The following is a 23,164-nucleotide window of genomic DNA, read 5'->3' on the forward strand; positions in this document are numbered from 1 at the left end:
ATTACTATAGATTTAGCTAGATTTTAAGTTTTCTGAAAACTTAAATATCGTATATTCGTTTTGAATGAAAAAAATTCAAAACTTTTTTACGTTTTGTAAACATGAAAAAAATATTGAAAAAGAAAATTAAAGAAATTTTGATTTAAGTTATTGCAAATGTGTCTAAATAATTTGTCTCTTCGAACATTTGACATAAAGTAAGTTGTAAAGAATGGAATCAAACTGAATTTCTCATTGAAAAAAAATTAAACAGTTAAATACTGACAACTGGATACATCAGCATTGATTAAAAAATCAATACAAAATTTACAAAATTTAGAAGGGAACTAAATTTTGTAAGCGTTTTCCTAGATATTTTTCTAAATTCTATGATATCATTTAATCATGTTTTAAGCGTTCTATGATTTTAAATAAAATTAGGAATAAAATGTTATATTCAATTATCTTTAACTATTTACCATTTCCAGTTGAAATGAAGTATCAAAAACTGTACATTTGCCAATTCAAAACATCAACATTGAAATTATAAGTATTTTTAAGCTTTCTGTTATTTTTAAATACTATTATTTATTTATGTTTCTGCCCTTAATAAAAAAAATGAATGCTTCCATTTTTTAAGTATTTTTTAGGAGTTTGTTGTTGAGTTTCTTTTTTTACGAAAATTGTAAATAGTTTAGATTTTTTTAATATGTTAAATTAATATGTTTAATATGATAGCAAGATTGTTAAAATATCAAAATATCAGCTCTCAGCAACTACAATTATCCCGCCTGAATAATCATGCCTCAAATACAACTGCTCTTCTCTCATCATTGAAACCAAGGGTCCTGATTTTCAGTTCAATGAACAGAAACCACTCACTCATCGCCTATCCATTCGTCGCCTATTCTAACCCGCTAGCATTCATGAGCGAATGATACTCGCAAGCAGCCAGCGAGTGGCCCGAACTGTTCACTCAGCGAACAAATACATCGTGAAAATTTTTGCCTACTCCGTCGCTCGACGACACTCACACACTACCATGCTCAGCGAAGAGCCATTCTCACAAAATGCCAGCTCGGCAGTCTTTTTGTCTTCACGCCCTCAGTTTGCCATCAATTTGATTTTTTCTTGGTGGAAGTTTCTTTGAAAGGTGTCTGTAATGTTATGAAATCAAAATAAATGCACAATTTAACTGATAACATTGATTTTAGGCAACCCAAATCAATGAGTATAACGCAGCGCATCAGAGAAAAAATGTTTTCAGTTCAGAGTGATTGGTGACGTTCGGCCTGCCTGAGCCGTTCGGAGACTGAGCCGATCAGAGAGAGAAGGAGAGTAGAAGAGAGAGTGTACGGGAGCGAATGGTGTGAAAGTGACAAACGGTAGGAATTCATCAGGGCAGTATCGTGTCGCCTGCTATTTGTGCTCGCGAATGGAGTGGTTGATGTTGAGCAATCAGGACCCTTGATTGAAACTCTCAGCGCCGAACACAGCCAAACGCGTTTTCATGTTTGCACACTCGCGATTGACATTTTCGTTTTCTCTCTCATTCCCGCTTCCACAATCATCCTATCGCAATAGCGTTTAACCACAAAAGCCGCCACAAAATCAATTTTGCAAACGCAGTTTAACGGGACGTCGGGCGTGGTCGGCTCCTAATTGCCATCTCGCGTTCTTTCATTGCAGTTTCCGGAGAGATTGAGAGACTCAGCGGTGAGAGCGCAGAGTCGAAAAAAAGGGAAGGAGTGATAGAGAGAGAGAATGCCATCGCTGGGAATCACGTGATCACGTGAAGAGATCTCACAAGCTATAGTGACGGTCGCTATACTCTCGGATATTTTTGGTGCAGAGATAATCAATTGAAAGTTTTTTTTATCACCCATTTGCAACACTGGTTTATAGTAACTTTTTTTATAAAGAGTTTTTTGTTTAAAATCATTATTTAGATTAAAAACGTAACTTAATCCACCTTTAGGTGGTTGGTGCCTTCCTCTCATTTATAGAGTGATTACAATCCCCTAAAGTGTCCACATGGTTTATGGATCTCCACTAACGTGATCGCAGCACCTAAGAGGTCCTGATAAAAATAAGTGACGAGTAAAAAAAAACGGACTTCATACAGACTTTTTATCAAGATTATACAGACACCGCCTTTCAGGAAAATGGCATCCCTCTACAAGGCTTTTTTCGTGGTGATCAGACGGGACCATTTGAGGTTATGTAAATTCAAACCATTTTTTAAACTGCTTGTAATTTTAGATAGGTAAGTCAGATCTTGAAAATTCTTTATCCACAAGAAAGGTCTTTTCATATGCTTTCTAAAAATATATAACATGTGAGGGTTTCATGAAAAAACCACCCTTTTTACCATAATTTTAATTTAATATGAAACAGTTTTTTAACATAATTTTTTAAATACATGATCAAACTGCATGAATTTAAATAGCAACATAGGGGACGTTGAGACGGATCGATTAAAACCATTCCGGCCAAAATCGGTTGAGCCTGTGACGAGATATTCCAGTGACATTGATTTGGTACACATGTCTACATACAGCCAAACACACAGACATTTGCTCAGCTGGTGATTCTGAGTCGATATGTACAAATGAAGGTATGCCTAGGAGGTCTAATTAAAAAGTTCATTTTCCGAGTGATTTTATAGCCTTTCCTCAGTAAAGTGAGGAAGGCAAAAAATGCCTATTTTTTGAGTTTATGGACAAGTCGGGAATTTGAAAATGGGATTTGAGTGGTCACCCTGATTAGGTTGTTCCTGGAAGGTTCTTGAACTTGATCAATTCCGCTGTTCTGGATTTAATCCGATTCAATTTCTCCAACTCCGCGGCGTTGACAAATCGCCTCTCCCACGACTCAACCATCCTTTCGCCCCTTCGGGGCTAAAGAAAGCATGATTGGACCAAATTATGGATGCTGAATTTGCATTTAGCAAGCCTTTTCCAGATCTCGCAGCACAAAAACACGACAACGCCGACTGGGCCGCGTGACGGCTTGGTCCATTTCATGTTTGTACACTTTAATTTGCTACCTTCCGACGACCAAGTCGTCGTCGACGACGACTTAGCTCTGGCATGACTAAGCCAGTAGCACGCGATGTCAGAGTTGAGGTCTCTTTCGCTTGCAGAAGAAGTTCTCCCAGCTCCTCCTCCTTCCGTCGCTGTGTCATACATGCAACCCTCGCAGATTAGGGAGTCCCTCACATTCCTGCTCTCGCATTATAATTTTGATTGATTGAGCGAACCTCACTTAGGAAGGACCTCGGTAAATTTTCACCCAGTTTCTCGTGGCGATGGCCCTCAACTCCCCCGTCGTCAAACGGGGGTAGTCCGCCTGATTTACATATAGATCAACTTTGTTCAACGGCGACGACTCTGTAATTAAGCCGCCTGATCTGTATGCAAATTTGCCGCCCTTTTGCGATCGGCTTCTTCGTCTAGCTAGGCGAAGACGGGGCTGTTCACATGGACCACTTTCATGCCGAGGGGTTGCTTGGTTGGGGTTTCATGTTCAGCTGTAATTTTCTCCCCTCAAACGTGGTACGAAACATGCTCTGGGAGTTCAAAGCGCGCTTGTAGTGCAGTTAATTAAATCGCCCGGGTGAGATCTTGTTTGGAAAGGCACTGCTGCGGCTGCTGGTGGGGGTTTGATAAGAGTTGGTTTAATCAATGCAGTTTTGTTTTGGTGTAATTTTTTTGCAACAAGTTGTGGCAAGATTTGGAAATACATCATAAGTTAATAAAGCTAGGAAATCCGCGTGCAATAACTGGGCATTTTCGTCGGTTGTAAAATATTTTGTTCTCCTCATAAGGACCGAGTTGGTGTCAATCGATTCGGTTATGTGTCCAGTAAGTACCTCTTGAAAATTGGACAGTTTGGAAAAGTTGATGTTTATTGAATAAGATGACTTTAAGGGTGCACAGCAACCAAGGACGTTGTTGTCTTCTTATTCAAAAAATGTAAAACTTACGTACCAAAACCTCAAACAATCTGATTGTAAATCAGATCATTTTGTAGACAGTACGTTAGTGGATGAATAAAAAATTGTATCGAATGTTTTCGTACTTTTGAAAATACTAAAATGTCTGTAACAAAAATCTTGGTGCAAAAGCTGTGGTTGATGTGCACCGTTAAGGCTAGTATGGAGATCGGAAGGAAAGGGGTCAAGAAACAGCTTTACGAACAGCAGAACAAAGGAGAGGGAGCGTTTTCTTGGGGCTTTTCTTCACCCTCTCTTAACCAAAAATTGGAATACGTCTCCGGGAGCGTGGTTGCCTCTCACCCAGTCGGCCTGGGTTCGATCCCAGAAGGTCCTGGTGGCATATTTCGAGACGAGATTTGTCTGATCACGCCTTCCGTCGGACGGGAAGTAAATGTTGGCCCCGGACTAACCTAAAAAAAGTTAGGTCGTTAGCTCAGTCCAGGTGTAGGAGTCGTCTCCCTGGGTCCTGCCTTGGTGGAGTCGCTGGTAGGCAATTGGACTAACAATCCAATGGTCGTCAGTTCGAATCCCGGGGTGGATGGAAGCTAAGGTGTAAAAAGAGGTTTGCAATTGCCTCAACAATCAAGCCTTCGAACACCTAGTTTCGAGTAGGAATCTCGTAATCGAGAACGCCAAGGCAATGCTGTAGAGCGAATAATTTGATTTTGATTTGATTTTTGATTGAATATGTCACCAGAGTTTGGAGAAGTAGTTCAACAGTTACAGTTCTAGTTTGAATCCGGAAGATACAGAATAAGTGTATTTAAAACATCTCTTGGATGCGAGGAAGTCATTGAAGATCTGGCAACAATGCCTGCTATATTAAGCACTTAATTGATGTTTACATAACTTTGAACGGAAGCAGCGAATTTTAAAAAAATACGTCCGCAACCGTTTCACTGTGTTTTTTCGATACTTTGTAAATTGTTATGATCTGGCAACACTATCACAAGATATCGAGAGTTAAGTGAGATTTATGGAGAATTTCAACAACGGATTGATTTTACCTTTCTCTTACATTACACACAATTTTAACGAATTCTTTAGTTGAGAATAAACGTTAGAATAAGGATCTGCAAAGCGAGCGTTCTTTTATTATGTAACGCAAAAAAAAAAGATTTTTGGTCTTCATTACATATTTAGCAGTAAATATTCAGAAAAAGTCAAATATCTACAAACGGTTACTTTTAATACATAGCGCAGTTGGGTGATGGGGGGGGGGAGGGGGTCAAAGGCCGTATTACCTACAGATTGTCGAGGGAGACAGATTGGCCGATGCAAAATAAATCGGCACTGGCAACGTATGTTTTGCGCTTGCAACACTGCCAGTTTTGCTGGGCGTAAAGGGCGGTTGGTGTCCAGCACGTTTGGTGTCCAGAAACATTGGCCAATCTGTTTGCCTTGACAATCTGTAGTATTACCCTCTTTCCATTGGGCCCCCCCCCCCCCCCGCTCGTATACATACAAATTTAAAAAAAAATGGATAGAGGGTAACGCGGGCTTCGACCCAATGCGTTACGTAATAAAAGAATGCTCCCAAAACCGTTTGTAGATATTTGACTTTTTATGAAAAATTACTGCTAAAAATGCAATGAAGATGATGCATTTTTATTAAAATAAATAAAGGGTACACAGCAACCAAGTTGTTGTCTTCTTATTCCAAAATTGACAAACTTACGGACCGTTAAATCTATTTTAAAAATTATGAATTTTGAGACCACAAATCGGGAAAAAACGTAAAGCTTTAGAAAAACTAATATTTTCATAAATGTATTGATGTATTGCAAATTTGTGGTTGTTTTAATGTATAACGTTGTTTAAAAAAATAGAAAAAAGGCTTATAATTTGGAACTTTGTTTCTTTTTTTTTGCAGTTGTGAAAATTTGTTACAATCCACATTTTTTTCTTTGAAAACTGAAATACAATATGTTTAAAAATTCTATTTTTTTCTTTAAAAACATAGATCCAAAATGTTTAAAAATGATCCCAAATTTAAACCACTTTGTCTGATTGTGTTGGTTTATCGTTTCAAAATCATGTTGATTTAACTGTGACTAACCTTCTACAACCCAATGTTTTTTAAAAAATGTATTTTTTCTTGATTCAACTTTGGCTGTGTTTTTCACTATAACATTTCCTATATTTTATGTGAAAATAAGTATGCAGTATTTTTGTTATTTCCCAGACCATTGCGTTTACGCATTTTTTACAATTTAAATGATAATGGTATTATTCTATAGCAGATGATGTGAAAAACAAGCGAAACATTGAAAAAAAGACTGTAAAACATGAAAAAACTAAAAAGGCAAAAGGTAATATTAGGAGCCAAATGCTATCAGAAAAAAACATAAACTAAATAAGATAAATGCCAAATAAATTACTGAAAAGAAACAAGAAAAAAAAAACAAGAGAAGTGAAGTTTATCGTAGAACAAAAGTTACTAAAAGTGAACCCTCCTGAATACGGGAAAAATAAAAAAATGCATTTAAAAGAAAAAACGGGTATTATAGGGTTAACATTCGATGCAAAGTGGGCAAAAAAGGGCCTAAATCGTTTTTTGGTTTTTCACGCAATGGAAGGCTGCCCAAAAAATCACCAAAAAATATTTTCTTATTTGAAACAGTTTGGATTGCTCATTTGCCCCAATTCACCTTATTTAATTAATTTCCTTAAAAATCGCTCTGTAATGTGAAAGGAGGTTTGAAAACTCTGAAAATGTCCAAAAATTGAATAAAAAAAATTTACTGCAAAAGTCATTTAGGACCCATTTAATTTAAGCTCAATTTGGCTACAGTAAAATAAACCGTTTTCAAATGTTAGTAAAACGAAGCTTAAAATATTTGTATCGGTAAGATCAGCTAATTTGCAATAAGATTGACTACCTTGACTTGATGGTAGGGGAAATTCTCGTATGTTTGGCAGGTTAAGCACTCGCTCCTAACTCCGTCCAATTTGCTAATTTATTTAAACAACTAATTTTGCAAAACTGTTGATAGAAACTTGCTTGCTCACTTCTTATTGAGCTATTTATTACTCGATTTCAGTTGAAACGCTTTTAATGAGCTGTGATTGAATGTCAAAGTGCTGATATGGCAACATTAGAGGCACGCTGGAATTAGATGCTTAGACAATTTTACGTTTTTTTTTATCCCTAAGCCGGCTATGAAATTATGGGAAAATTAAATCTTTGGTTGATATTGACACATGTTATCCCAGTCTTTTTTTAAGTTTTTGTTGTTACAATAGTCTAATGGTTAAATTTTTTTGAAGTCACAGGTTATTTCCTTTAAAAATCTAAACCTGACGCGATCTTACGGTGTAAACAGTCTACGCTTAATGTCGACAATCAATTTGGGAAGTCTAGTCCAAATACGCCCCACCAAGTTTCATTTTCGCTTCCCGCAGCAGTTCATTAATCATCTCTGCAACGGGCGAAAGCCTGGGCAAAAACCGCTGCTCTCCCAAGTGCACCTATTGAATATTGCAATTCCGCGTTTTGCCTCGGCACGAAGTGCATGAGTCTGCATCCCGAGGCTGGACAACTCGGTGAGAGCCAAAAGTGCCACAGTCAAATCAAAACATTTATCAATTTTATACTCCAATAAAGCGAACAACAAACAGCAAAAAAACGACCAGCTCACGCCCCTTAGCCTTCCAGGAATAGCAAAAGTTTAGGTTTATTGAACCCCGAGACGGATACCGGGAACTGACCGGGTTGGTCACTCAAAGCTGCCGGATCAGCAGATTTTTTTGCGTCATCACCCGCTAATGAAAATTTTCGAAATTGTTCCCATGAGCCGCGCGCCGCACTGCTAGGTGGATTCCCCCCGCAAGGGCGCACTCTATCGGCCGCTTTGGAGACAAATGGTCTGCCATAAATCCGCGCCGGAGAATGGTCGCACCCTTGTCGGGGCTGGACAGCTGGGGCTGCTTATTAGCGAGGTGTGCGGAAACGTTCCTCTAATCATGTATAATAAATGAATAAAATTTATTCCAATATCGGGAGTGGGTCCAAACGAGCACTCAACTCTTGGAGCGGTCTCGCGGATCTATTTCACCAGATTTGTTTGAAAAAAAAAAGCTGCACATAAAATGTCATAAACGATAGATTTGATGAAGGGGGGGACGAGGGGGCTTATTGGATTTTGCTCCCTCGAATCGTGAGAGTTGAGCCAGCGAAGGCCAACTGTTGATATACAAATCGGTCATTTCGGTCGATTTCTGTAAACACGCAGCCGAAAATGCTTGAGGTTCCACAGTTGACCAAATTTAAGCGACGAACGCGATTTTGCCGAGTTTGCTTCCTGACTTCAAATCAGCACTTTTTCGCGTGTGCCACCACTTGCGAGTGGCCGGCGTTGTGGTCTCTTGTCGTGATTGTCATTTTGTCGAGTTTGGCAATTTCTCCAAACCCTAATCTACCTCGGGATAAGTTTTGAGACCTTACGTAAGATTCGGGTTTGAAATTTACCCATTTTTGCCGTATGGCCTCTAACCTCATTTCTGAGTAGGTTTGATTTCGGCATAAACCGGGGGCAACCCTATTCCGACCAAAGCAAACTGACAACAGTCGACATTAGCACGGTTGCCAAATGAGAGCCCACAACAAAAGCACTAGCTGTCAAATGGCAAGGGAATGATGGGACAAGGAAAATCACAAATCCGCATAACAAATTTCAAGATTGTTCAGGTGGTCACCGATAATGCGACCAAAAATTAAAGTGGAAGAATAAGGCTCCTAACTACTTATTTAACTATTTGTTACAGGACGCCGAATTTTTTTTTTTTTTTTTTATCCGGGGAGCGGTTGTGGCTGAATGGTTACGATGTTCGCTTTATAAGCGAATGGTTCTGGGTTCGATACCCATCTGCTCCCAACGAGAAAGTTCTGGACTCATTGAATTTGGATTAATGAAAAACTTCAGCTCACGGCGGGGTTCGATCCCCTGTCCTTAGGATTGGCAAGCAAATGCTTTCCACTTTACCGTGGAGCATTAGTAGCTTTAGTAGGACTTAGACTGATATAGTTGAATCCAAGAAACGGACGAGAATAAAGTTGAATGCAAGTTGTATATCAGAACATACAAGAATGCATTGCATTGCATGCATGCAGGCGCATTTGAAATGAACCTACATTACCTCGCAATAAATAGCCTGGGCGACTGGTAGAATTCATCCAATAAGAGATGAGAAGAATTGAAAGCATTCCCATTAGAAATGAGAACACACGAAGAATTCGAACAACAATGTCAACGGTCGTTACCACTCGCCTAGGGTGGCTCCTCAGACCATTCACCTTCCCAAAAACCATCCAACTCCAAGCGAAACTTACTTGAGGATACCGTGGAGATTTTCCCTTAATACTCTTAAAAAAGTGGAGCATCAACACTTCCCGTCTTCCAATTCCCTTTCCTTGTCCCTGGTGCGCGGTGGAGATGGGAGCGGCCGGCAATGGACGGCTGCCATGGTGGTGAGAATCTGGTTCAGGTGGAATTGGTTCTATTCCCAATTATCGATTCCTAGGCAACTTGGGCTTAGACAATCATCACATCACATGGCGAAAATCCAGTCTGCAATCCGCTAAAATCACCGTCTCCTAGCGAAGCGAAGGACGCCGAATTTTTTTTATCATTTTCTGGCCTGCACATTATTTTGCAACTCAAAACCAGTTAAAGAAATGAAAAAAATAAAATTTTGTTTAAATTGGTCTTTTTTTGATCCGTTTGCACCTACGACAAAGACCAAGATTGTTTACTTTTTACTCTTCGGTCTGACAGTCTTGGTCTGACAGATTTGGTCTGACAACTCTATCATGGATTTTGGTTTGGACCAAGCGAGGGATAGGACACAGCAACTTCTTGTCAAATGGTAGCCCATAACAAGTCATTGTTTGGCTGTTTGATTTTAAAATTTTCCCCAATTTAAACGATAAATTCCTGAAAAAAAACACGTGAATTGTGTTGCTGATGGCAAATTCTATCATATTCTTGTAGATTCCATCCCTATATTGGCTGAAAATTTATATCGAAAAAAGTGATTTTTCTGTTTACCTTTTTTTGCTTTCTTTGGTCGATCAAACAGTGCGCCCGTACACTGAGAATCGGAATTACACCTTTTTAGTTTGCTTTTACACATTTGCATCGGACTTTTGAGTTCAAACAAGATAACACAGTTCGTGTTACCATAGTAATATGTATAATACTGATTCTCAGTGTTTGTTTTCTGAACTTCCAAGATGGCGGCTTCTTCGCTACGTTCGCTACCCCCTGGCATAAACTGAGTGATTTTGGATTATGGTGTACATTCAAAATCAGAAGTAACCCTCAAAAAGGGTCTATCTACCATTTATCTGACATCACAAGGAAAACAAACCCTTTTGAAGGTTACTTCCACATTTTTTTTCAAGTTTACCGGTAGTTTACCTTTGCAAAAATGCAACGACGGGTAAACTTGAAAAAAAGGTTGAAAATAACCCACAAAAAGGGTTTGTTTTCCTTGTGTTGACAAATAAAGGGTAGATAAACCCTTTTTGAGGGGTACTTCTGATTTTGAGTATAGCTTGATTTTTGCAGGTTTACTAAGTTTTGGGGAATACCTTCTTTTGATGGGTAACTTTTACGTTGCTTTTACCCGTTGATCATACACTCAATCAAATATCCGTAGGCCGGTTACGAAATTACGGGAAAAGTATATCTGACTTGAGCGAGCAAACACAGAACACTCAAATGTAAGTGAAAAGAAAGTCAGATTAGTTGAGTTAGCCATTCTGTTAAAATGACACCTTTTGACAACTTCCAGGAGCCGCTCTAAACAAGTCTATTCGTCATTAAATGTTGACAATTTCGCCAGCAGAGTGCGACCTCGACAAGGTATTCAACTTGGCGTGCATTGCAAATTTGGACCGGCCAAAATTTGCCACCCAACGCAGAAAGGCCGTGCGTATCGCTTGGTAAACTTTTAATCAAAATATTTAGAGACTTGACGGCGCAAATTTGGGTAAATGTACACGAACTACATATTTGTAAACCCTTAAATTTGTCCAAAATTCAGGTCATTGAGTGTCAACGTTCCGCTGGAAGTTGAATCAACTTGAAGAAAAATATTTGTAACATTTTACTCCAAATTTGAGTTTTAAAACATCCGAGGTTCTTCAACTGTCCGGCTTTTTACACAAGCAGGTCAACATTGCATCGCAATTTGCTTCCCGCAATTAGCGAGGGGTACAAACGGTACGATTTCATCAACCTGCGCCGGCTCGCTCGCCTGGGTGGCCATTTTTGGCCATCATCAAATCAACCTAAAAGTGTAATAATAATATGACCATAAACGCTGAACCCGCGCTGAACGTTTTGTTTGCGCGCGCTCAAGCTTGTTAGCGATCGCTCCTAGAAGAGAGCCATTGAATTTTGAACCCGAGATGTCCACCGCGGATGCACACGGCTAATCCGTTCAAACAGCGCCTGGGATGCAAATTTGCCCGACCGCTTTCACGACTTTGGCTCGGCATTTGCATACGCGACGGTGGCGATCCGACGTAATGATCCAAATCGAATCGGATTTAAATAAGCATCTTGCGCTGTATTTGGGCTGCACCGTGACGAGCGGGGCTCCCGCGGGAAAGTGGGATGTGTACTAAAGACGCTGTAACTTGGGTTCGGATCACTTTACTTTGAGGTTTTGGGTGATTATAATGTAAAATTGTGTGGCGAACACGATGGCGATAAAATTTTAAATTTTAAAATATAAGTATTGATTGAAAATGCGATTATTTTACATTTCTCTTGGAAAAATAGAAGTTTTGTACTAAAGTCGCTGTAACTTGCGTTCAGATCACTTTACTTTGAGGTTTCGTGTGATTCTAGTGTAGAATTTTCTTGCGAACACGATTCTGATGAAAGTTTCAATGTTAAAATATAGGTATCGATTGAAAATTCAAAATTTGTGCGAAACTTCAGTATTTACACATCAGACTCTGTCACGTTGGTCACTTTCCGCTCGTTCTACCCAGACCGCGCTACCGCAGCGCCAAGACATTACGTATTCTACGATTTTATCTGCCCGCCACGGTGCAGCCCCAAGAAGTCTCCCGAGCCCCGTTCCCGGACTGGATTCTGCACGCGAAGATCGCGCGCAGATCGTTCGCGGCGCAGCAAAAATACCGAGAGGCAAACAAGTTTCCTAAATTAGAATTATTAATTCTGTCGCAGCATCAGCTTCTGTGCTGCTCCCAAAACGGTCATCGCGCGATGCTTTCGCACGCGGGCCCCCCTTATCAACCGCGCGGCTCAAGTGCGCAAACTGCAGAGACGTATTGGCTGCGCGCACATTTCAATTCCCGTGCGCGAGCTGCTTCAAATATGGAAGTCCAAGTACTAATGATAAAGGCTTTTTTCGTTCGTACACTCTGCTCGTTGGGACTCGGCGGGAATGTCCGCGAGAAGAGAGCGAGAGCCCTAGAAGGAAACTGGTCGCTTTCCATGTTTTTCTTTCGCGCGCTCCGCTTTCTGCCCGGCAGATCTTGGACCTGGTTTGCTCGGCGAAACGTGATAACATTTTCCTATCTCGGAAGCGCGATGTCACATGAATTAGTTGACAAGTTTTCGTTTGTGTCGCGAAGCTGTCAGGGCTCCCGCAACACCAGAACCCGGTTGGGGTTCGTGTCTTGATTTGCTTGACATCTCCCTTGCGAGGTGTAGCAATTCGATTTCAATCGAAATTCGTGCTGCAGGAATTTTGCCAGGAAAGAGCGAAAGTTCGTTGTCACCTGACTCCCAACGGCCAAATCAATCGCGCTGACATTTCGCCACGTGGTGACGTGTGGCGTAATTTGTCCTAAACCTCGAACTTTCTTCGTGGAATCGTTAAAGTTCAGCGCTTTGGCGAGAAATGCCGCGCGAAAAAAATCGCCATGTTTTATGGTTATGAAGAAGGTACATTTTCCCAGCTGGAGATATGATTTATGGCGCCTCGCTGAACCAAATTGGTTCAGCCGGGATCTCCCGGTGACTAGGGTGGTCCAACTGAAGTTTGAAGGGATTTTAGTACAAGAAATCAACTCATTTTAACGCATAAGCAGAGGTTTTTACCAAGAGAACAATTTTGTTGAAGATCGCAAAGCGATCGGAGTTGATCTGTCAAAGCTACTGTGTCATGTTGATTGAATCACCCTGTAAGAAATTTTCGGGTTTTTTTCGTTTTCAGGATCGACATCAACTGAAAACTGCTCGACATTCCACACGCACGTTTCAAACCACTCAGTGTTGGTCAAAATCTAATCTACTCAGAAATGAGTAAAGGGGGCATCTGTAAAATTTGAGTGAATTTCACTCAGATCTGGGTGAATATCACTCAGTTTTCGTGTAATTCTGTGTGAAATTCACTCAAATTCGACAGATGCCCCCTTTACTCATTTCTGAGTAGGTTTGGTTTCGACGTAAACTGAGTGATTTGAAACGTGCGTGCACAATGTTTTGAAACTGAGAGTTTATTTCAAAGTGACAGCTGTTTGTTTACCACCTTAAAAGTGTACACTCTGACATGAAAAGAAGCGTTTTTCGAACAAGTTTACATTCCTGTACTAAAAAGTACTAACCAAACTCAAATGACTCAAGTTTGTTTGGACCACACTACCGGCGACTCTGCCTCCAGAGTCGCGAATGTGCGATGATCCCCGGAAGAACAACGGAACATGAGCGCGCGTGGCGAGCAATAAAAATATTTTCATAAAATATGTAACAAAGTGCAATAAAACATAGTTCCACCTCCCCTCTCTCGCTAGCTCTCAAGATGAAGAATACACTCTTCCAAGTTTCATAAAAAAAAGGAAAGAGAGGAGGTTCGGTTCGAAGCAGTGCTATCGGCATCACGCTGGACCGCTTAAAAAAGGGTAAAAGGTTGATGTGGCTATTTTGGGCTTGTTAAGCAATGCGCGAATTCCGGGGTTTCCTCAAGAGCAGCTTGATTAACTCTTTTGTAGGTTATAGCATGCATTACATTGCAGAATTCCTACAATTTGTTAAATAAAATCCATGTTGTTGTTTTTAAATATATTTTGGGCTAAGAACAAAAATGTCGTTCTGCGAAAAAGATACCTTTACCAAAATGGTGGATCCGTTTGATTAAGTAAGCTTCAAACAGTTGTATCTACCAAAAATCGTAAAACGTAATTTTCTTTTCAAAATGTTTACAATCGTTTTGAAATAAGTTTCCGCAAAAATGGTAAAAATTTACTACATGTCATGTAAAATAAATCATACTCAAGCTATTAATTTTGATCCTTTTTTTATACAACCCGCCGTTTTTCTGTGTTTTGTATAATTCTGATTTCACAAATTCCAATACAGCCAACAAATTTAAGGCTGTGGGTCCCATTCTAACGCACATATCTGGAGTTTTTTTTTTTTTTTTTTTGAAAAGGTCCAATGAACCAAATTTTCAGTTTTTTGCTTTTTGGGTGTTTTTGAAACCGCCTTGTTTTGAGAAGTGGAGGAGCTGGTCGAGTTCGGATCGTCGTCGCGCTTTCTTGTCTTTGAAATGTGTTTTTTGTGATTTGATTCGGTCGGATCGCCTGCTGAAGTGTGTTAATCGGTTCTGGAACGTCCCGGGAACGTCGCGATTGTGTTGGATGTGCTAGTGGCCGGTTCTGGGACGCGGATTTAGCTTTTTTCAATCGGTTTAAATGAGCGATTTTGCCGTCATTTTTTCAACGCGTTGTGGCTTGCTTGGTGTGCCTTGTTGGTGTTAGTGGAAAGGAAACTTTTAGCACGCACACCAAGATATTTCTAAGTGGTGTTTGCTGTGAAAGTCGAAACACTGATGAGAGCGGGGAGAGTGAAAGAGGGTTTTTTTTTCTTCGGAGAGTGAGCGAGAGCATGAAATAGAAGCGAAAAGAAATTTGAGAGGCTTCTTTGCCAGTGTTCATAGAGTGGGTGGTGTAACATGGGGTGGTGATTTTAAATCAGTAACGACAATTTTGTCAGCGTCGCTCTCCACGGAACAATGTGTGGCAGTGTTGGTAAACATGGTGTGCGTGAGAGAATCCGTGGAGATCTCTATGGGGTCGGCTAACAACAACAGGTTGACTTGGCGGCGTATTTCCTAGCCGTTGAAGGAGTTGCGGGCAGCAGAACCGGGTGAGCCAGTTCCAATAGGAATTATTCTGATGAATGAGAATGTGAAAGCGTGTATGGGGATGCGTGAGTGTATGCGAGAAAGGGATTGAGCCAAAAAAACTTATCTAGACAACTTTGTTGTTGATCTCATTTGGACAGTGTTGCCAAAGACTTGGATGTTTCAAACAAGAAACTTTTATATTAATTTCTCTTGCGTTTTTTTTTTTTTTTTTTTTTTTTTTTGGAATTATAGATAATCTACTATTGCTGGAAATTCTACCCAATTTAGGGTACTTTGTTATTTTTATTTTTTGCATTACAGGCTGTTTTCATTATATTGATGCCTTTCAAAAATAATTTCAAGCCTAATTTAAAAATCTTACTCGCTGTAATGTTGAAGTCTAAAAATGTAAATTAGTTTATGTGTGTATGAGAGTGTGAATGAGTTTATTTGTTCTTTTTTATTATTTAGCCCAATAAATATAAAAAATCGCGTAAAATCTACAGAATCGGTCGATAAATCCAAATCAAATTTCATCGAAAATAATCGTTATATGGTCATTATTTAATAATTAAGTATACGCGTCTTGATCATTTTGCTTTCGTTAGTTTAGTTCGTTTGAGTTATTGTTTTAATTTCATTACAATCGGTTACGTGGTGGCCTGTTTTCTTTTCGTTTATATTCGTTGATCGTAATAATTTATTCCAACAGGCAGTTTAGTATTAACTCGGCAAACTATCGATTTTTTGAAGAGTAAAGCGTTTTTTATTTAGTATTTTTGAAATTTGCTCGCGTGATCTAAATTGTACAAACAGTAAAAATATACTGATAAGTCCAGCCCATAGCACTACTGCTCGGTTGGCACGCGTTCGATTAAAAAACCTTTCTAAATAATCAATAATTTATCTTTCCGCAGCCGGCTGCCTAAGATTTAAAATTTTCAACCGATAAACAAAATGCTCATGGTCACATCACTGCCACTCGTGAATCCTGACCTCATACCCATCTACTAACCCCCTCAAAACTCATGTGATACTTTGTCGGAGAAGCAGTCGATTGGGCGGTCTCTATCACTCAAGTATCGGACTAACATTCCCATCCACTTCCCCGTGACTCTACCACTGGTCGTGGCCGGCGCCGGTATTGATCAGCATGATAGGGGCCTTTGAGAAGTTGCGAAGCGAGGAAAGATAGCACCCACTCATCTTCCACGGCTCGTGGATGTAACTTCTGGAGGTCCTGGTCAATAACGGAGTAGCAACTGCGGGTGGGCACCTATGCTTATGCTTATGCTTATGCTTTTGGGTGTTTTTGAAACCGCCTTGAGTATTAAAAAACACTCAAAAAGCAAAAACTAAAATTATAGTTTATTGGACCTTTTCAAAAAAAATCCAGATATGTTTGCATACACGCACGTTCAAAATCACTCAGTTTCCGTCAAAACCGAACCTACTCAGAAATGAGTAACTGTGACATCTGTCAGATTTGAGTGAATTTCACTCAGAATGCAACGAAAATTGGGTGAAATTAGCCCAGATCGGAGTGAAATTCACTCAAATCTGACAGATGTCAAATTACTCATTTCTAAGTAGGATCGGTTTTGACGAAAACTGATTGATAAGAAATAAGGGTGTAGCTTAGAATGGATTGTTGTTAGCAGCCGTCCCCTAACATGACAGTTTTCGTGAGTTGCGCGTATCCACCGACAGATGGCAAATGGGCCTCGTCGGAGTCCGCCCAATAAAAACGCAACTAAAAATTTGCATGGGAACCTTTTTTTCGTGACGGCTTTCGCGGCATGCTCCCTCCAACTGTTCGAGACTAATATTTTTACGTGGCGTATCTTTAAACAAGTTTTTCAAGAAAATGATTCCAGAATGCTTATTTTGTCGTTTTAAACCGAAACAAGGCAAAAACTATATTAATTTAAACTATTCGCCATTTTCAAATGTTTGGCTAGATGATATCAAAGGCCGCCATCTTAGGCCCACTGGGCCCACAAAAAGGGGTACGCTCAGTTTGTATGGGAGCTGTCAACATGCTCCCGGGCTGGTTGTTAGTGACAAGCCGTTAGGCCCAAAATACATCCACTGGTATTTGTTTTCTATGGAAACAGTTTTTTAAAATATTGGAATAATTAAGACAGACAAAATAACAAGAAGCGTGCGTGGCCGAATGGTTACGCTGTCCGATTTGTAAGCGGATGATTCTGGGTTCGATTCCCATCTGCTCCAACCTTCCATCGGATGAGGAAGTAAAATGTCGGTCCCGGCCTTGGTTGTTGTTAGGCCGTTAAGTCATTCCAGGTATAGGAGTCGTCTCCATGCCAAGCACAAACAACACACCAAACCAAGCCTACTCCGGTGGAATCGCTGGCGGCGGTTGGACTCGCAATCCAAAGGTCGTCAGTTCAAACACTGGGGTCGAAGGTTCCTTGGAGTAGAAAGAGGTTTGGGCGCTCTCCCCATTCAAGCCTTCGGACTCCTAGGTTCGAGCAGAAACTTGCAATAGAGACCACAAAAGACCCGGGGGTCGTTAATGTGGATGGTTTGATTTTTTTGAAAATAACAAGAAATGGATCTAATTTGAGCCTAAATCCTACATTGGAATCGGAGTACTAAAAACATTATGACCAAGTTAGTGCACAAATGGGTCGAAAATAGGTACAAGAACCATTTCCGCGATTAATTGTCGCCAGGCTCACTCTATTTCGCGCGAGTCGCGGTGCAAGATTCATTGGAATAATTATTCAAATTCTAACGACTTGGCCGCACTCTGAACGTGCACGTGCAAAACCACTTCGATTGGTTTCGATTACGCGCGAGAAGTGGTCGTGAGTAATGGAATGCCGCCAACGGTTTACCAGGGTGTCGGGATTGAGCAGTTGTCCGGAATTGATTGAACGGCTTCATTGGCTCATGAATAGTGCAGTGATTAGAGGGAATCTGCATGACATCGAGTCTAGAACAGCTCAACGCAGTAATTATTCACTGTTGAGTTGGGTTGAGCTTAAATGGAGTCATTTGTAGATGAATAGTGCATTCTAGGGAGACATAGATATTCAATCGCACTTTGTGAAGCTAGAAATCCATAATCTACCCATTGATCATTAAACCTGTTGATACTCAGGTATTAACTTATAAATGGTGTTGGATGACCTAGAATCTTGTTTGTAATAACTGTAGACTCTTAGATCTCAACTCCTTCTCCTGATCATATAGATACGATCTACTGCAGTCGATGTTAAGGGTCTTACGAAACCAACCCCGCTGCTACGGACAATTTCCAATTCCGCCACTCTCTACACGGTAGCCCCGTAATATCCGTACGACCTAAACCATGTGACAGCCGCAATTAGTAATCATCGCTTGCTACACTTTGCGCGCCCTGTCAGATGAAAGCTCGTCAACAGGAAGATCGCCAGCTATCGCTGGGCTCCACATCTACCCTACCTGCCTGCCTTCATGGTGAACCACGGATGATTGATTCGAGATTTTAAGGTATAACCACACCGCCTTCATGTGCATTCTTCGTCTTCGAGCCCATTTCGTTTCCTTTCCGGGATCCGCGACGTGGTTACACCTAAAATGGTCCGAGCAAATCGGTGCAACAAATTTGCACCTCTCTGGCGGCAGCGCGTGATTACTCAGTGTCGGACGCTGTGATAAAATCTCTCCAACTTGTAGCGATCATCGCGCGCGGTGATTGATCGTGGGCTGCAGTGTCACTCCGACAAGCTGGAAAGTCTTTCCTTCTTGATCGAGCCTCGCGGCATCCTCAACCAGGTCAGAGCCCTAATGAGGAACCTGGACGCTGGTGGGTGATAACAAAGTGCCAGCGATCCTCACCTAGATCCGCGGAACAGTTGGGCGTTTTGCATACGAAACGATATTAATAGCCGATAATTATTATTTTCAAGACTAATTTGCTGGCAGCTCTATCGCGAGCTGGTCAAACCGGTTGGAGCTGCCGTAACTTGCGCTGAACGCCGCTTTTACGACGGATTTTCTTGGGTGGGTGAGGGCACCCCGTTAATATCCCGAGAGTTCCGACGTGTAAATGATCAGGTTGTACGCGCGGAATGCAGCCCTCACCTCCAAGGTTTTATCGATTTGCGCTAGATCTTGGAAAAAGTGCCGTTTACAAATCTTCGACTTTGAAATTCGTCGAACAAATAAAGCGCGTAATCCATCCAAAGCAGCGGGTCATAAAATTAATCATTTCTGCTGAAATCTCCCTGCTCGACTCTCCAACCCAACAGGTTGCCACGACCATGACAGATCAGAGGGTCCCTCTACCTCTCCACCTTTTTTTTACCAAACTCCAAAATCAATAACGTGAATTAATCGCTTCCTCCGGCGTCGCTCTCGTCGAAACCGATCGAAGCTTGTGTCATAAAACGGGAAAACACTCCCTCTCTGGAAGACGAGAAAAAAAATCTCACTTTGGGATCAACCATCTGGCCGACTTTGGCTGGAAATCGCTCGATGTCGAGCTGTCAAAGCGTTTGTTTACATTGCACGCTCGCGTGCGGTTCTACCCAAATTTAAGTTCGATTTCTTTCTGCTGCATGGGATCGTTTCTCCGCCACCCGTGCGACCAGCTTCGCCCCACAACCATTCAGCCAGGGAAGGAAAGAAATGCTTATCACAAGTTTCGTAATCTCCTTTCTTTCCTTTGTCTTCGAGTCGGGTTCGTGTTACAATCTCTCGGGTTGAAAGTACGGTTGATGGATCTATGTTGAGCTTAAAATTGGCACTCTTGCAGCAAAAAAAGTTTATCAAACTCAAAATTCGACACTTTCAAGTTTAGCGTGCAACGCGCTGACAGTTTGACAAAATCTACTCAAATTAGAGTAAACAAAAATTAAGACAAAATTGCGACAGCTACCCTTCCCGTTTGTGTCTGGTTTCGAGCCTTGAAAAAACGATCCAAAACCGGATAGAGCAGCGGCGGCGGCGACGCCGCTTGGAGGAACAATAATAGATGAATAATTATATATTTTTATGTCAAATTGATATTTTTATCTCCACCCAAATCGACATTCTACGCCCTGTCGTCGCTGGGTCTTTCGCGTGTTTGCGCCCCGGCGGCTTCTTCTTAGAATTGGCGTGGAGGCCATTTCTTCGCTGCGACGACGATGCGCTAAATGCTGATAATAGATGATAAAATGTGAGCGCGCCGCCGTCCCGCTGGGTGGCACAACATGGCGAAAACCCAGATTTGTTCCGTTTCCTTCCCCGTGGCGTTTGTTGGTTTGTGCAACGAGACTTGGAGCCCGTGCAGCAAAAGCTTTTTAGTACACGCACGTTCAAAATTACTTAATTTTCGTCAGAGCCGAACCTACTCAGAAATGAGTAAATGGAGCATATGTCAGATTTGAGTAAATTTCACTCAGAATTCAATAAAAACTCAGTGGAATTCATCCAGATATGAGTGAAATTTACTCAAAACTGACAGATGTCACATTTACTCAATGCTGCTGTTGAGGTTGTCTTGTTTTGCGGCGAACTGTCAAAAACACGCTCAAAGCAAACTGATTAGTGTTGGGTTTAGCATGCTTTTGCTGCATGGGCTTAGAAAGAGCAAAATCGTTAAATCTCCGTGTAATTCAACACTGAAAAAGAAGGAATTCGATGAAAAAAAACGATCGCCCAAAAAAATTCCCGATCAACAAACCGGTAACCCGAAACTCATCACACATGTCACACCCCGTCGTCTATCCTCCGGCCAGCATGAATCGCTCTCGGTTCGGTTCAATTTAGTGCAGTCTCACGGAAAACCGGTAAAAATGTGTAATTTTATCCAACCGGCCAAATGATGATGTCGAAAGTGATGATTGTGATCCGGTCCCTCTGTTTTTCGGGGCCCTCGCTTTTCGCACCACTCTTCGTCGAACCTCTTTTTTTGCTGCTGCTTCTTGTGTTTTGCTTTTTATTTTGCTCCATACACGTCGCCGAGTGGACTAACCTAGGTCCAAGCAGATCAACGACGCACCCGTTGTCGTCCACGGCTCGGCCACCGTATATAGGAAGAACTATTTAGGAATGTAAATTATATTCAGTAAACTACGCTAATGATGTCGTTAGTGTTTGGGCGATTAGAGGTAACGTTTAGCTCGCTTGACCGTTTCTTTCGGGGAGGCTCGGACCTGTAGAGTGCGTCGATGACCTGTCCGAAAGAGATACCGTTTAAAAATATTTGTGTTTTGCCCGGAGTCGCGCGCGGAAGAAGCGAATTTGTTGTGACCCAATAACACAGTAAATACGTGGGGGCTCTGCTGGCTCCGAGAGACGTCCAGAAATCAGATCACTATCGGTCCCCGGTAGCCCCGCGGGCGGAACCAATTAGGGTCATTTTGGACCGAATTTGTAATCGATATGCAAAACCTCCCGAACTGGATCTCGAGCCGGAGCCCGGGGGTTGACATTTGAAATCGCGTTGCGTTGCTCTGCGCTGAGACGCGATAACATCTCGAATGTGGTGCGCTAGCGACACCTCCGCTGACAGGTCGTGCGCTCGACCAGGGGAAACCTACAAATGCGTGGTCGTTTCGCGCCAAATCTGCAACCGTATAGGATGACGTTTGGGGCGGCATTCTAATCACCTACTTACGATTTACTTTTTTCTCTTTTTTACAGATGCATGTGTGATGCCGGATACACCGGCAAGAACTGCGAATCGCCCTACATTCCGTGCGCGCCGTCGCCGTGCCAAAATGGTGGAACCTGCAAGCAGTCGACCAAGTTCAACTACGAGTGCAAATGTCCACCCGGTAAGTGTCGAGTAAATTGTGCTATCTCGTCCATTTCAGGGAAGTTCCGCTAGGCTCTTCAAGCAAAAATACCTGGAAAGCAACTTTCAGGGCTTTGTTGATCCTCGGGAACTTCAATATCTTAACTCCAGAACCGTTGACAGAGTTATTGTATTCGGAATCATTGCAATGTGGCCAGTTTTTCCTAATCCTTGCACTGCTGGCAGAGCTAAATTTGTTTGCTTTACAAACTTGGATCTCTAATCAAGAATTGTTATTCACACACATTCAAAATCACTCAGTTTCCCTCTAAACCGAACCTACTCAGAAATGAGTAAAAAGAGCATCCTGTCAGATTTGATTAAATTTCACTCAGTGAATATCACTCAACTTTCGTTGAATTCTGAGTTAAATTCTGAATCTGAAAATTCTCAAATTTCGGCAAACCCGTCGCATTTTGTTCAGTTTGGTCCCGTAAAGATCTCTAGGGTTATTTCTACCCTTTGTTTGACTGAACACATTTTAGAGTGTAACACACAGCTCGTTTGACAGCTGACGCAAGAACGTAAACAAAGCGGAGTGCAAAGATGCCATTCATATAGATGTACATCCCAGTCACGAAATATTCTAGCAGAACTGGTTCTGCCAGAATCCTGCTAGAACGGTGGAACATTTCTGCTAGAATGCTGTAAGAATATCCAGTTCTGTAAGAACTATGCTATAATCCTGCTAGAACGTCGTAACTGGGATACATTGGCAAAGATGTATTTTTGCAGAATATAAAAATCTGAAATCATTTATCAATTTATCAAAGTCTAACTCATCACTGTGTTTAATTCTTCTGCAGAAAAGTCACTGTTGACAGAATAGAGTTATCTAGGTACGTACACATGTATTGCGTGTAAAGCTCTATAGTCCACAGAGATGTCACTGTCAGACCGTTCTTCCGAAATCCAGCGATCTTCTTACCAAGAAAGAAATCGCGTGCTTTTCCCATGACTAAACGTGCCCTGTTCCGGGCAGGTTCCCGCGGGAAGGCGAGCAAATCAATTAGGGTTGTGCGCGCGTTTCCGCGGATAGAGATATTCAAATTCCATGGGAAAAGTTCGTCTTGAAATTATGATGACTGACTGGAACCAGCAATCAGCGAAGATCTGCGCGACCCGTTTTTCATTCTGATCTATGTGGATCGAGCAGAAACAATCATCCGATGTGCTGCCCCGGATAATGATCGTTATTATTCACTGTGAAATATTGGACGCGGGATGTCCATCACCGGCGAGGTCCCATGGATCACACGGGGCCCTGGTGAGAGAAT

General features: G+C 41.5%; 1 protein-coding gene across 1 annotated transcript in view; it reads left to right on the forward strand.

The window, feature by feature from the left end:
- LOC120414193 (neurogenic locus Notch protein) overlaps nt 1-23,164 on the forward strand; it is a 121,837-nt gene that overhangs the window by 61,480 nt on the left and 37,193 nt on the right. Inside the window, exon 5 of the mRNA XM_039575273.2 lies at nt 21,734-21,867. Within this exon, the coding sequence (XP_039431207.1) occupies nt 21,734-21,867 (134 nt within the window). The remainder of the gene's footprint in view (nt 1-21,733; nt 21,868-23,164) is intronic.

Source organism: Culex pipiens, chromosome 1, assembly GCF_016801865.2.
Source record: "Culex pipiens pallens isolate TS chromosome 1, TS_CPP_V2, whole genome shotgun sequence".
Lineage (NCBI taxonomy): Eukaryota > Metazoa > Arthropoda > Insecta > Diptera > Culicidae > Culex > Culex pipiens.